At 34.4% G+C, this 15,110-nt stretch overlaps 1 protein-coding gene across 1 annotated transcript; it reads right to left on the reverse strand.

The window, feature by feature from the left end:
- Positions 1-1,733: 1,733 nt before the first annotated feature.
- LOC115215370 (E3 ubiquitin-protein ligase MIB2-like) lies at positions 1,734-13,752 on the reverse strand. The gene is made up of 4 exons (XM_029784519.2): positions 13,510-13,752; positions 11,858-12,033; positions 3,031-3,170; positions 1,734-2,035 (listed from the first exon to the last, which is right to left on the reverse strand). Exons 1-4 carry the CDS (start codon positions 13,681-13,683, stop codon positions 1,956-1,958), a joined length of 570 nt encoding a protein of 189 aa, XP_029640379.2. The 5' UTR covers positions 13,684-13,752; the 3' UTR covers positions 1,734-1,955.
- Between the last annotated feature and the right edge of the window lie 1,358 nt (positions 13,753-15,110).

The raw sequence follows: 15,110 nt of genomic DNA on the forward strand, positions 1-15,110 counted from the left end.
AGCAACAAAAGAAAAATATTACCATATAGAGTGTCAAACACTTATAATTCATTATCCTCGTCAAATAACAACGACCATGTTTCATGATCTAATCTGAACGTAAGAATCAAGTCAGAACTAAAACCAAAATGTGAAAGGCTCAGAAAACTGTGCCTCTGTTAGCATCAATATCATCTAAAACCAACAAATGTGAGTAACAGAATGTATAAATGGATGGTAAATGTTATCTAGACAATGTAGTAAATGTGTATTATATGCAGTTACCAACAAGGAATTGTGTGTTCTAGTCACACTGGGAACTCATATTCTATTCCTATCTGTATATTTTATGTTCATACCAAAAGGTATTAACATAAAACATACAGAGAGGAATAGGCAGGGGAGTGGCTGTGTGGTAAGAAGCTTGCTTCCCAAACATATGGTTCCAGGTTTAGTCCCACTTCATGGCATCTTGGGCAAGTGTCTTCCACTATAGCCTCGAGCCGAGCAAAGCCTTTTGAGTGGACTTGGTAGATGGAAACTGAAAGAAGCCTGTTGTATATGTACATCTATATATATATAAAACTGAGAATGTGTATGTATGGTTGTCTGTTTGCATGAATCCCTAAAACTAAAGAAGAACCCTACCAATTTCATTCAAATTTTACACATGCCTTACTTAGGGCCCATAGAGTGTCATGGGTGAAAAAAGTCTTCAACTTCTTGCCTAATGCGGGCCCAAGGGCGGATAAACCGCATTTCAAAGCCTTTTGGGCAGCGTTAAAGCCCGTAACTTGAAGAGTATCCAGCCACTTACCTCCAAATTTGCAACAAACATTAATCAGGCCCCTCGAAATGCTGTTGGCTAAAAACAGTTTCAGAAGCCGACTATGAGTCCTCCACAAAATGCAGATTAATCAGATTTGAGTACACTGGGTTTTATTGTTGTTTTGGGCCATTTTCCGCCGATAAAATATTGACAGTATTTATGCATTATAAGTAGCGTATAATATTTTATGAAAAGCTTTTTGTCCAATTTGGCAGAGAAAACGGGAAGAACAATAAAATTTTTGATGCTGCTTGTTATCCCCGCACCACCGGGTCATGTACATGTGTGTCTGAGCGGCCAGGTAAATGCACGTATGAGTATGTGTGTGTACTTGTGTGTGCATGGTTCGGTAAAGGCACAACAAACCCCAGAAGTGCCTTCTTGATGTTTCACGTTTCCAATCCCATGCAGTGCAGCATGGCCCAATAGCATGTCTGCTTTCTATGTCATCCATATCTGAACTATACAATGCAAAATGTTCATACGAGAAAATAAACTGTTGTGACTTACAGTCATTCGAGTTTGACTGCCTGACCATTTCCGGAAGCTACGCTTGTCACCTACAATTAATCCACCTTGTGTCCCCCCACCCCCGTTTAGTTGGACGAGTAAATACTGAATTAATTGTGAATTGACTGAAATCAGACACATTTTTAAAACTCTCCTTTATTTATGTTTATTATGTTTAAAAGTGTACAAATTTTGAATTTTGTTTATAATTTTTATAATTTTGTTTTCATTCCTGTTGGACCCCACAATTCTCAATTTGGCGGCAATCTTTTTCTTTACCTCCATTTCCAAGATTGAGCAACATATTACGACATACATCTGGCTACATAACAGCAACACAACACAAAAACTTATCAGAAACTTACAAAGATCTTTATAGAAAAACAAAGAACTTTCTTATTAACTCACACGTTTACACCTCAACAAAAATAGATTTTAGTTCCCTCTTCCAAAAGACAATATTGAATCTAATTTATCCATTTTACCAACCATGTTAACCTTGATTTTATAAACTTTCAGTAATATTTTTAATACAGTTACTTTACATCTAACCTTTCAAATGGAAATTAGAAATGGGATCTGTTCTCCACCATTCTAATAAACAAAACAGCTCAGGTGAATGTAAAATGTATAGAAATCAATTAAGAGTTGCTATTTCATACTCACCAACTGTCTTTGTCACAGTCCGCACTTCCTTCGTTTCAACCTTTGCAGTCTCTGAAATATGTGTTTCCAAGTTTTATACTTTATAGCAACAATTTTTTTATATCTGTTAATAATCTATATTTTATCATTCTGAGTCAATTGTAACATCAATGGTCAACCAGTGATCACTATGGTTTTGGTCAATATTCCATGTAATCGGCCAGTATTTATGACTGACCTCCCTAAACATCCACTCTCTATCACGACATCCTACATAGTCTAACGATGTAGCAATTATCACATTTAATTATCACTCAACATCAGATTGAATGTTAGTTGTACTGTTTCTTTTCTTATAACTGTGCCAAATCTTTTACATGGCATCGTTCTCAAAGCCCCAGTCTTTGCTAACAATCTGCTTAATTCCAATGTCAACCAAGTAATTCATCAAAGATCTAGACATAAGCACATGTGACACCACTTTCAGAAAGATAAACATAGACCTGATCTCTCTGTTAAAAGTTGCTCCTGATAATCTTTAATTCTAACTGCCCACTCTACCAGAATGTCATATTATCCAGGACATACTTGAAGGTTTCGTGATCTGATGTGAACATAATAATCAAGTGAGAACCAAAACCAAGAGTTGAGAGACAAACAAAACTGTGCTTCAATTGGCTTTAATATCATCCAAAAACCAACATTCCAACAAGGAGTTGTGTGTTAAAGTCTTTCACATGGGGAACACAGTTTTACTCCCTTAAAATCTTCTGCTGAATTTAATACTCTACCAAAGATGACAACGATCTCCTTGTAAGTACACAATTTATGCTCCATTAGTTTTGTTGCAGACTACAACCCCGTTGAAGTGTAACAAGTTTCTTACTTGGATAAAGACAATGTTTAGTGGATATCACTGAGAAGAGACACTAGGAACACCTTTTGAGATAAATCTGCCAGATTATACTGACCTGAGTCAAAGCAACAACATGAAGTACATTATTCTACACAATAAAGTCAATGAGACAAGCAGGACAAACAGACAGATCATCAAAAGGTATTCTTACCAACTTCACTTTTGCTTGTTACAGGTTTCCGACACTTCAGACATCGTTGAAGTGGAACGATTGAACATTGCTTACATATCAAAAGATGTTCGCATGGATGGTATTTTATGGTTGCTATTCTATTTCTGCACCGCAAACATCTGTGCAACAAAGTACAAACATATCAGGCCAAAATATTCATTTATAACAAATATTATATTGTGTGCATGTTTACAGAAGAGATAATTAGGACAAAATACAATGACAAGTAAGAGGACACCAAAAATTATTTATACAGTTACACAGAGGCAGCTTTGTGCGTAGCTATATGGCACAAACACACACACACACATGCAAACACACAAATTGATGAATACTTGTCTTGACTCTGACACATCATAAGAAATGTCTGGTACACATTCACTACATGTATTCCAGAAATATATTTCTAACATCGAACTCATTTCTTCTGAAGAAATATATCTACACAGCTTTCTTTATATTCACATACTTTATTATGTATATATAATAATAATAATAATAATAATAATAATAATAATAATAATAATAATAATAATAATAACAACAACAATAATAATAATGATAATGATTATAATAATGATAATAATAATAATAATAATAATAATAATAATAATAATAATATTAATGATAATAATAATAGTAATAATAGTAATAATAATAATAATAATAATAATAATAATAATAATAATAATAATAATAATATAATCTCTTTTACTCTTTCACTCGTTTCAGTCATTTGACTGTGGCCATGCTGGAGCACCGACTTTAGTTGAGCAAATCGACCCCAGGACTTATTCTTTGTAAGCCTAGTACTTATTCTATCGGTCTCTTTTGCCAAACTGCTAAGTTACAGGGACGTAAACACACCAGCATCGGTTGTCAAGCGATGTGGTGGGGACAACCACAGACACACAAACATACACACACACACACGCACACACACACACACATATATATATATATATATACATATATACGACCAGCTTCTTTCAGTTTCAGTCTACCAAATCCACTCACGAGGCTTTGGTCAGCCCGAGTTTATAGTAGAAGACACTTGCTCAAGGTGTCACGCAGTGGGACTGAACCCGGAACCACGTGGTTCATAAGCAAGCTGCTTACCACACAGCCACTCCTACGCCTATGATTGAATGAGACCTTGATATTATGTAAAATAGAAAAAATTATCTATAAATAGAAGTCTGCTCCGGTATCCAAAACTCTGAGTTTTATTACGACAACCATCTAATTGTCACATATTATATATATATATATATACAATACAAAACACGTAATTGCATTTAATCTGGTTAACAAGTATTCTATGCTTAGACATTCGGTTATGAATTGTATGGATGGACGACAGAACACAATCACCATGGCATCATGTACGGGAGAACATCATGTATGGTAGCAACACAAGTCACTATTCTAACATAGAACAATGCCCTGAGAACTGCATACAATGTATGTGTGTGTGTGTGTGTGTGTGTGTGTGTGTGGTGTGTGTGTGTGTGAGTGTGTGTGTGTGTGAGTGTGCTAAAGCCGAAAACTCTTTCAATGTTAATGTGTTGAATATAGTAAATGCCATGTTTGCATCTGCCATTACTGCCTTACTAACCTCCTGATGATCCCAGACCAATAAAAGTTACATAATGGTTCTATGATTGAAGGATGTGGGAAATGGTCCAACTCCCAAATTGGATCATTCAGTGTCTGACGCATGTGACTTTACTGTGCCATCGCTATTGAAAAAAGTCTGGCCGTTACAAAAGGAAATTTCAGAAAATCCGCTGATGCTTGTCAATTGAATAAAACAAAACAATATTTATACAGACCAAAATCAATATCTATAAAAAATAACTGAATTTCAACAGACAAAGAAAGCTAAGTATATTCTCTAAGGGGAAATGTGTCCGCTTCATTAGTAGCAAATACGGAAAAAGATGTATGGCAATGAAATTGCTAAATCTAACAAAATACGGGAGTCTAAGGGTCTAAGGCGACTAAAACACCTAGTAATGGTATATGTGTTATTTGAATTATTTCTTTCCTGCAGTTTTTTTTTCTGTGAAGATATGTGGCAATGTTCCTCAGTGTTTGTAGAAATATATATGTATGTATGTATGTATGTATGTATATATGTAAGTATGTATAATGTATGTATGTATATATATATATATATATATATATATATATATATTATATATATATATAATATTAAGGAGTATAACTCCAAACTTACAAGGGAAAATTTAGTATTAAATCAAATTTCACGATATAAATATATAAAATATAAATTAGAGATTTACTTATTATATATTGATCATTCACTTTTATATTGTTTGAGATCTAGTTATATGTTTTATAAAATATATTTGTTATTTATGTTTTGGTACATGTCTATCACTGTTTGAGTTGCATAATAGTGGTTTTATCTCTAATTTATATTATATATATAGTACGTTTAAATATTTGTTTTGCAATTACATGAAATATATAAACAGAAGATACAAATATTCATGCATCCCCCACATACACTAAATAACCATACGCACATAGAGATATAAGCCATGCGCAAATGAGACATACAATAGAAATACAAAATGCTGACGGTTAGTAAGGAGAGACACAAATAAGTAAGAAGTAAACAAAGGACACTGATGCGGTCACAGGAGCGTGACAAAAGAACTCTGGCCGAATAAATTTAAGATTAATGTAAAAAATAAATAACACTGAAGCAAAGTAACACACCAATATATAGTGCGTGTGTTTTTTATTGGCTAAACTGGGCATATGACCATTCCGAAATACAACATTATATTATATATATATATATATACATATATATATATATATATATATATATATATATATATATGTTGTAGGTATATATATATACATATTTATATATATATATATATATATATATATATTATATATATATATATATATATAATTATATATATATACATAGCGGGAAAATTTTTTTTTTAAATGCAGATGCTCAAATGAAAGAAAATTTTAATAAAATGAGAAATTGATAAAATATATAAATATATATTTATTCAACCGTTTTCGTCATTGTATGACTTGTCAGAATATTTATGTTAAAAAGTTTTTTAAAAATTAGAAAGGGGAAAAAGGAAAATTGCATTGTTTTTTGCAAAATAATAATAAGAATGTACAAAAATTAAAATATACGTACTCTCCGATACATTGTGAGTTCGTTGTGTATCTTGAGTTTAATGATTGTTCACGAAAAAATTACCTTGAGGTATTAGGATCCAATGGGATTAAGAGCATGTGTTGTTTGGTTTTAATTCAGGATGTTGGCAAACAGGAAGTAGTAGTAATTGTGGCTTCTTCAGTTCCTGTGTTGTGAGTAAGGGAGACAACTCTTTTGAGCTCTCAATAAAGGCTGTTGGTAAACCCAAATTATAAAATTATCATTTTAGCTTCATTTGCGTTATCTTTTTTATATAATTGTTTGTTAACTTAACTTTCAGATTTTAACACTTTATATTTATATTATTTTCTAATTATATAAATCTGCATAGATAATTGCATTTCAGATTGTCATTCATTTATAATAAAAATGATAGTAATAACAACAATAGTAAAATGATATTTAAAGAATATAAGTTTTAGCTTGAAGTGATGAATGCATGGTATCTTTATATATTTGTGTTAGTCCATCCATGAAGAGTGAGGTAGAAAAGGAAGTTTGATCAACGAGGAGTTTGCATATTAAGTTGTGTTTGGAATTTTTCAATAAAGAGATTCTCCTTGTTAATTCTCTCCTGTGTGGTGATCCCGTCTTTACATTGGTAGAAGGGAATATATAGAATTTTGGTGTTTAAGTCTTTAGCACATGAGTCTAGTGGTCACTCATTGCAATTTGTCGGTATTCCGGGAGATTTATTGTTCTTTATGCACCGTTACTCGTTTACGTAACGGGAGACTCGTTTGTCCAACATAATTATGTTGGCAACCAGCGCATGTGAGAACGTAGATAAGTTTCTCGGAGGAACAGGAGAAGTTAGTCTTGATTTTAAACTTCGTACCTTGTTTGAAGGTAAATTCAGAGCCTTCAGTAGAAAGGGGCAGGTACCACAGTTTGAGCGTGCACATTTTTTTACTGTTGGGGGTGGATGTGGTGTGTGAAGTTTGGCATTTGTCAAGAGTTTTTTTTTAAGATTTGTGTTGCCTTTTGCATTTGAGGATTTTGTGTGTATTTATAATGTTTTTCATTTTGGGGTCTGTTGACAGTAGACTGAGGTTTTGTATGATTGTGGTGTATGCTTCGATATTTTTGGGGTTGTGGGTGGAAATGTATGGAAGTATTTTGAGGTTGTGTGTGGTGTTAGGTTGGGTGGTTTTCAGTGTAGTGTTATCTAGTTCTTTGGCGCGTTTTTTCCATACTCTATAAGGGTGGAGGGATATTGACGTTGTAATAGTGTTTTTTTGAGGTCTTGAAGGCGTATTTCTCGTGTTTTTGGATCCGAGACAATGGTGCATACCCTTTTAGCTAAATTGAAAGGGATATTTGTCTTGGTGTGTTTTGGGTGGAATGAACTAAAGAGGAGGTATTGTTGCGAGTCTGTAGGTTTGTGATAGATGTCTGTTATGATTTGGTTCTTAGGTGTTTTTATAATTAGGAGATCAAGGAATGGGAGATGATGTTTGCTTAATTCCATAGTGAACTGGATGTTGGGATATATGTTGTTTAGTATGGTTTTGAATTCCAGGAGTTTTTCATAAGGTTCTTTCTATATGATGAAACAATCATCTAAATACCTTTCCCAGTTTTCCATTAGGTAGGTGTGGAAAACATGTCCAAATTTCTGGCTTGATATTTCATAGAGTGACAGTTCGAAGTAACCCATTATGAGGTTCGCAAGGACTGGTGCAGCCTTGGTACCCATCGCAATACCACATTTTTGACGGTAGTGTGTGTCGTCGAAGAGAAAAAAATTGTTTGTCAGAATGAACTTGAGAGATTCTGTAATAAAAGACTTGTTGATGCGGTCAGGGAATGTCTCTGGGTGTTTTTCTAGCCAGAAGTCAATTGCCTCTATACCATACTCATGTGGGATGTTGGTGTAGAGGTTGATGACATCAAAGGATACCAGGAGTGCCTCCTCGTTAACTGTTTTCGGAGGTGTTTGAGCATGTCCAGATCATCCCTAATGAAACTTTTGATGTGGGTAAGGAAAGGTTTCAAAAGGATGTCTAGGAAGTTACTCAGGCGGTGTGTTTCACAGGAGGTACCAGCCACGATGGGCCTTAGTTTTAGGTCCTCCGGTGCTTTGATGTTGATGTGGATGTCAGTGGAGAGTTTGCAGGCTTCGGTGATGTATTTGTTTTTATGGATTTTAGGAAGGCCATAAAAGAGGCTGGGATTGCATTTGAAAATGGTGATATAATCCCTTTCTTTCTCTGTGAGTCCCTGACCGTGTTGGCGTATGAGTGTGGTGAGGTTTCTGATTTTTTTTGCTGTTTGTAGTTGTTAATAACCTCATAGAAAATGTTATTGTTAAGCATGGAAAACACTAGGTGTTTATAAAATTCCGTGTCCATAAGGACCACAGCACTCCCTTTGTCCGCTTCTTTGATGGTGAGGTTTTTATCCAGTTGTATGTCACGTAGGTTTTCCCATTCTTCCTTACTGAAATTGGATTTTACCTTGGTTTTGCTTGGGGTAAAGGGGAGACTCTGGATGTGTTTGCAGAAATCGTCCAGTGTTTTATTTCTCCCTTTTGATGGTAGGAAGTTGCTTTTATTTCTGATCAATGAATCGTCCCCATTGTTGATATCTGTCAAAGCTTCTGTTAGGCGAAGTTTTCTGCAGAATTCAGAAACATCATCCTTGACCTTGGGTGTTCTTGGGGTGGGTGTGAATTTCAAACCTCTTGCTAGGATGTTGATTTGGGTTGGTGTCAGTGTTTTGCTGGAGAGGTTTATAATTTTTGTTTTCTTATTTTGGGTCTGTGTTAGCGGTGGTGTTTGTATTTTCCCCTCTGTCTAAAAAATGGTTGTTGAGGTAAGGGGTGTATTCTTTGTTAAAGTTCTGGTTGTATGTGTAGGAGTGTTTTTGGGTGGGGAGGTTGGAGGGGGGTAGGTAGTTGTGGTATTTATGTTGGTATGGGATGCGATGGTGTAAGGTTTTGTGAGAAATGCGATGGGTTTGTGGGTGTGTGTCTGGTAGATTGTATGGGGGGATGTAGGGGGTATGTAGTTGTGGTGATTGGGTTCGTGTGGGATGTGAGGGTTTGGAGATCTGTAGGAAATGTGGTAGGAATGTGGTTGTTGGATGGGTGGACTATAGGGGGTTCGTTGGGTGGGTATTATATGTATCGGTGTGGGTAGGATACCTTGTTTGTTATTAGTGTGAGGGAGGGGAGCATTGAGGGGGGATAATTCCTAATGTATGGGAGGTTCTTGAAGGTTCTTGTCGGTGGGGGAGGGGTGTTAGAGTGACTGGAAAACCAGGTTTTGTGGTGGGTCTTTTTTGAGATGTTTCGGGGGGGAAAAGGTTTTTTATATGGTTGGGGGAGGTTGTGTCCTGTTAGGAGGGGGTTTGGAGAGTATGTGTATTTGAGGTGCGGTTTGGAATGGTGTTTATGGGGTACAGTGGAAGTCTGTGTTGTGGGTACTTTTATGAATGGGTTTTGGGATTTATGGTTTAATATGAATTGTGTTTCATAGTTGAGGAAGAAATCTTTGTTGTTTTCCCAGCGTTTGAGGGAGGTTCGTTCTCCTTTTCACATTCATCTTTCCATAGTTAATAACAAGTTCGAGGGGCTGTTCGTTGGTGTGTGAGGTTAGTTCTAGAAGTATCTTATCGTCTATTTTTGTGTATTTTTGTTCGTGGTTTTGTGCTCTGAGTTTTAGAAGTTCTACTTCGGTTTTCATTTTTTCCAATGTTAGTTTTTCTCTTAGGGAGCGTTGTTTTTCAGGTTCGTCTGGGATGTGTTTGATTTGAATTTTCGGGGTAGTATGATAGGGGAGGAGTTTAACCATTTGTCGTAAATTTCAGCTTTGTTTTGGTTTTTGAGCATGTTCCAGAAGAGAGTTTTCTGTTGTGTAGTTTCTTAGTCCAAGTAGTGATGATCTGGTTTTTAATGCGTTGTACTGGGGTTGAAGTGTGTTCCTTCTGTGTGTTGAGTGGTGTCTGAGGTCTCTTTGGCGTTGAATTGGTAAGTAGAGTTTTCAGTGTAGTATTGATTTCATTTAGGTTTACATCAATCTTATCCGAAAGTAGAGTTTTCAGTGTAGTGTTGATTTCGTTTAGGTTTACATCAATTTTATCCGAAAGTTGTTGATGATGGTTGTTTTCTGAGTTGTCCCGGGATTGATGGAGAAGTTCGTCAATTTTTTGGGAGAATGTAAGTAGATGTGTATTGAGTACTTTGAGTTCTTTTAGAATGGTTTTATTGGTGACTGTCTCTGTAAGAGTGCTCTTGTTTTTCGGAGGCATTCTGAATCACACGTGTGGTAGAGGGTACAGATCAATAAATGGTGGGGTTGTGTTGACCGCACGTGGAGAAATGATAAGCAAGGAAATTTTTTTTTTTTTTAAATGCACAATGCTCAAATGAAAGAAAATTTTAATAAAATGAGAAATTGATAAAATATATAAATATATATTTATTCAACCGGTTTTCGTCATTGTATGACTTGTCAAGAATATTTATGTTAAAAAAGTTTTTTAAAAATTAGAAAGGGGAAAAAGAGAAAATTGCATTGTTTTTTGCAAAAGAATAATATTAAATATATTTAAAATTGAGGATAAAATCTTTATTATCAGTAGTTAGAGTGAAAAACCTCGTAAGAGAAAAAATCCGTAAATTTTCCCACTTTGAAAATATTTATTTATATTATATAGAGGGTACTACTATTCATAGATACCGCACTACTGATAATTTCTTATAAAGATTTTATCCTCAATTTTAAATTTATATTTTTCACCGGAATAGTTCAATACTGAATTTTTGTTCCGAGTAAGCAATTTGTTACCGAAGTGCATTGCGAATAAGCCCGCCATTTTCATAGATATGTAAAGATAAACATTCGTACATGCTACGACGAATTCTACGGTTTGTAATTTTATGTTTTTTTCTTATATGTCTTGAGTCTGTTGCACTGATGAGCATAGAATGCATATTCTGCATTAATTGCGAAATCACAGGTGATATGTAACTAAATTCTTTTTTTAAATGACTTGCTTTGAAGTTTTGCATTCGGTACAGTTTGTTTATTTTAGTAGTTATGGCCGCAAGGGCCCCTCCTAGCGTGCGGTATCTATGAATAGTAGTACCCTCTATATAATATATATATATATATATATATATATATATTATATATTTACTGTTGGTGTGTGTTTCTAGGTTATTTCCTTATGAAATCCTTCAGAATAATGACTGATTGGGACATAGAAGATTGAAAAAAAATATGCTGATAGACAGATAAATTCCACTTATTTCTGAGTAAACAAATTCAAAATGTATTCATTCACTTCATTATTTAGTTCTACATTTTCCTATTAGTCACAACTCTTTAAAATTGGGAATGAAGAGAGGTTGACAGTGAGGCGCTTCTGTTGATACAATGTGAATATAATCAAAATCGTGTTTTTTCTTTGATCACCTAACAACTGAATATCATTTATTGTGTGGCCTTTGATCAAAACACTAGTGACATTATAATATATTGGCAGAAGTAAAACTAAATAAACATATAAACAGGATTATTTAGGAAATAGAAAATATACTGGTTTATCTTGTCATTGCCAGGAAATACTTACACTGGGGGTAAAAATGTTTGTAATTTTTCTCTCAAATTTGAATTCTTAATGAGGTCCAATGGTGTGTTATTCTTGTCATTTTTATAGTAAAAGTCGGCTCCCTGGCCGGCTAGATATCTAGCAACCACAATGCCAGAGAGCCTTTCTTCCTTTCTCAGGTCCAGCTCATTGCAGTACTACAAATGAATAGATATAAAATGATAATAGTATTACACAAATATTCATAACAGATGTCCCCACAACAGTTCAAATAAATCTGCTCATAGATTTCGTTTTTGGATTTGCTTTGCAAGATTCTTTATGTGAGTTCGTGTGTTGAAGCATATACTGCTGTCTGGGGAGAGTCATTCTCTTTTAGTGCCTTATAATTTAGGAAAATAAAGAAGGCGGTAAGTGGAAATTTTACCGGTGAGTGTGTTAAATTATAAGACACTAAAAGAGAATAAATCTCCCCAGACACAACAGTACTCATAGATTGTTTATCCAGTAAACAGTACTATTACACTATTCCATATCCTATCCCTTTTCTCGTTCAGTTTCCGTATTTAGGCCCAATCGATTGTTTATGGCAATAATCTAGAGCTAAAAAGAAATCTTACAAACTATTAATTTGATTAGTGGATGAATAAGATATTTTGATTGTACGCCTTTTTGTCTAATATATTTACTCACTTGTTAAAATAATCCAGAGACATATCTTATTCACCCACTAATCAAATTAATAGTTTGTAAGATCTCTTTTTGCAATAAATTATTACCGTAAACAACGGATTGAGCCTTAAGACGGAAACTGAACGCGAAAAAGGATAGGACATGGAACAGTGTAATGGTAAATAGGTATAACTCCCGATTTCCCGCTATTACCAGTCAATTCATTTATTTTACTCAGATGTACATTCGTTTGTTAAAATGATATAGGGGCATTACTTATTCACCCACTAATACCATTAATAGGTTCTAATACCTATTTTTAGCAATAAACTATTACAATAAATGTTAACAAAATATTTAATAGCTTAATTATGCCTAACCGATTCTAAAATTTATATATTGACATAAGACTGGAGACAGGAATGAGAGTGGAACTAAAATGGGAACGGAAAAGGGAACTGGAAATAAACCCTGTTTTTCCCGGTAGTACTGGGTAATTCAGCTAGTATATATACATATTAGGGCGGTGAGCTGGCAGAATCATTAGCATGCCAGGCGAAATGCTTAGCGGTATTTCGTTTGCTGCTACGTTCTGAATTCAAATTCCGCTGAGGTAGACTTTGCCTTTCATCCTTTCGGGGTCGATAAATTAAGTACCAGTCACACACTGAGGTTGATATAATCGACTTAGCCCGTTTGTCTGTCCTTGTTTGTCCTCTCTATGTTTAGCCCCTTGTGTGTAGTAAAGAAATAGAAATAGGTATTTCGTCTGCCGTTACGTTCTGAGTTCAAATTCCGCTGATGTCGACTTTGCCTTTCATCCTTTCGGGGTCGATTAGAAAATTATCAGTTACATAATGGGGTCAATGTAATCGACTTAATCCCTTTGTACGTCCTTATTTGTCCTCTCTATGTTTAGCCCCCTGTGTGCAATAAAGAAGTAAGTATATATATATATATATATATATATATACATATTCACAAACAATTTTAAATCTTACCTCATTTAAAATATCCATCGTTATGCCCTCGGAATCAAACATATCATTTTTAACAGCAAGGTGCAAACAAGTGTTACCTTCACCATCAACAACATTTATGCTTGCACCTCGGTCTATTAATTTGTGCATCATTCCGAGGTGACCTTGGGAGACGGTTTCAAGCAAAGGAGTCATTTCCTTATGGTTCTTCTTATCCAGTTTCACTGAATCCTTTGTGGAGTTAAAAATAGAAAATGAAAAACTTACATGAAAATTAGGATGGATATCAATGTGTCATAAGTGTCTTATACTGAGTTCTTGATCAAACCGATCAGATACATTTCATGTTTGTCAGAGATACCAAACTTCTATTACGACCCTCTATAAGTTGCTTTGTGTTAGAGGCATGGTAAATCTATTCAGATGTAATAAATGGATTGTTTCCACTTAATCTACATTTATCCCTCACTAAAAGTAAGCTTTAGGGGAGTTGAACAAGAATGAATGCATGATTAACAGATCAAGTCTAGGAAAGAAGAATTATAATTTCTAAGGTATACTTTTGATATCGTGAGGTATACTTGCCATCTCAATATGGCACACTTTCTGTGCCCGTATGGTATGTGAATACCATAAGGGCACAGAAAGTGTGCCTAAAGCCAGCTGGAGACGATGTTCTCCTGGGGCTACAAGCTACAGTAACACCCACCATTAGTGGTTAGCTATATTGAGATGGCAAGTATACCTCACATTGTCGTGCAGTTACTGTTTATACCTCGTTCAGAGATTTATCGTTACTTTTGATATCGCTATATAAATAAGGTGTTCATAAAACTGCTGAGGCGATTAGTGTCCACATCCATAAAATTAATGTAGTCTCACATACACACACACGCACGCACGCACACACACACACACACACACACACACACACACACACACACACACACACACACACACACATATATATATATATATATATATATATATATATATATATACACAAAAATTCTATAATTATAAGTATAATTATAATTAGGATTGTTCGAAGTGCTGGCTTTTGGATATTGGTTATTCTGTGTCGCTTGGTCGAATACGTATTTAATTATTATTAGTTTCAAATTTTTAATTGAAATACTACACTGAAGAAGGAAATAAGTGAGTAAATATAAACTTTGCATCTCTTTAATACTGAAACGCGTATGTGGTTAATCAAAGTCGGGTAGATTCGATATTTTTTCTCTTTACCTCCGTAAAATTTCGGTATGTGGTGAAGGAATTTCCTGAATCCTAATTATAATTATAATAATAATAATAATAATAATAATAATACGGAGTACAACTCCAAACTTACAGGGAAAAATTCAATTTAGTATTAAATGAAATTTCACAATATATATATATATATAGATTATATTAGAGAAAAACCACCATTATGCAATTCAAACAATGAAAGACATAAGCCAAATAATAAATAAAAAATTAATATATTTTAAAACATATAACTAGATCACAAAAAGTACAAAAATGAATAAACAATATATAATAAGTAAAAAGATTAGGTAGTTTCATGGCTATAATCTAAATTCGAATTACAATTAAATTAAAAATTAATGGAAAAA

Source organism: Octopus sinensis, linkage group LG9 (assembly GCF_006345805.1).
Source record: "Octopus sinensis linkage group LG9, ASM634580v1, whole genome shotgun sequence".
Taxonomy (NCBI): Eukaryota; Metazoa; Mollusca; class Cephalopoda; order Octopoda; family Octopodidae; genus Octopus; species Octopus sinensis.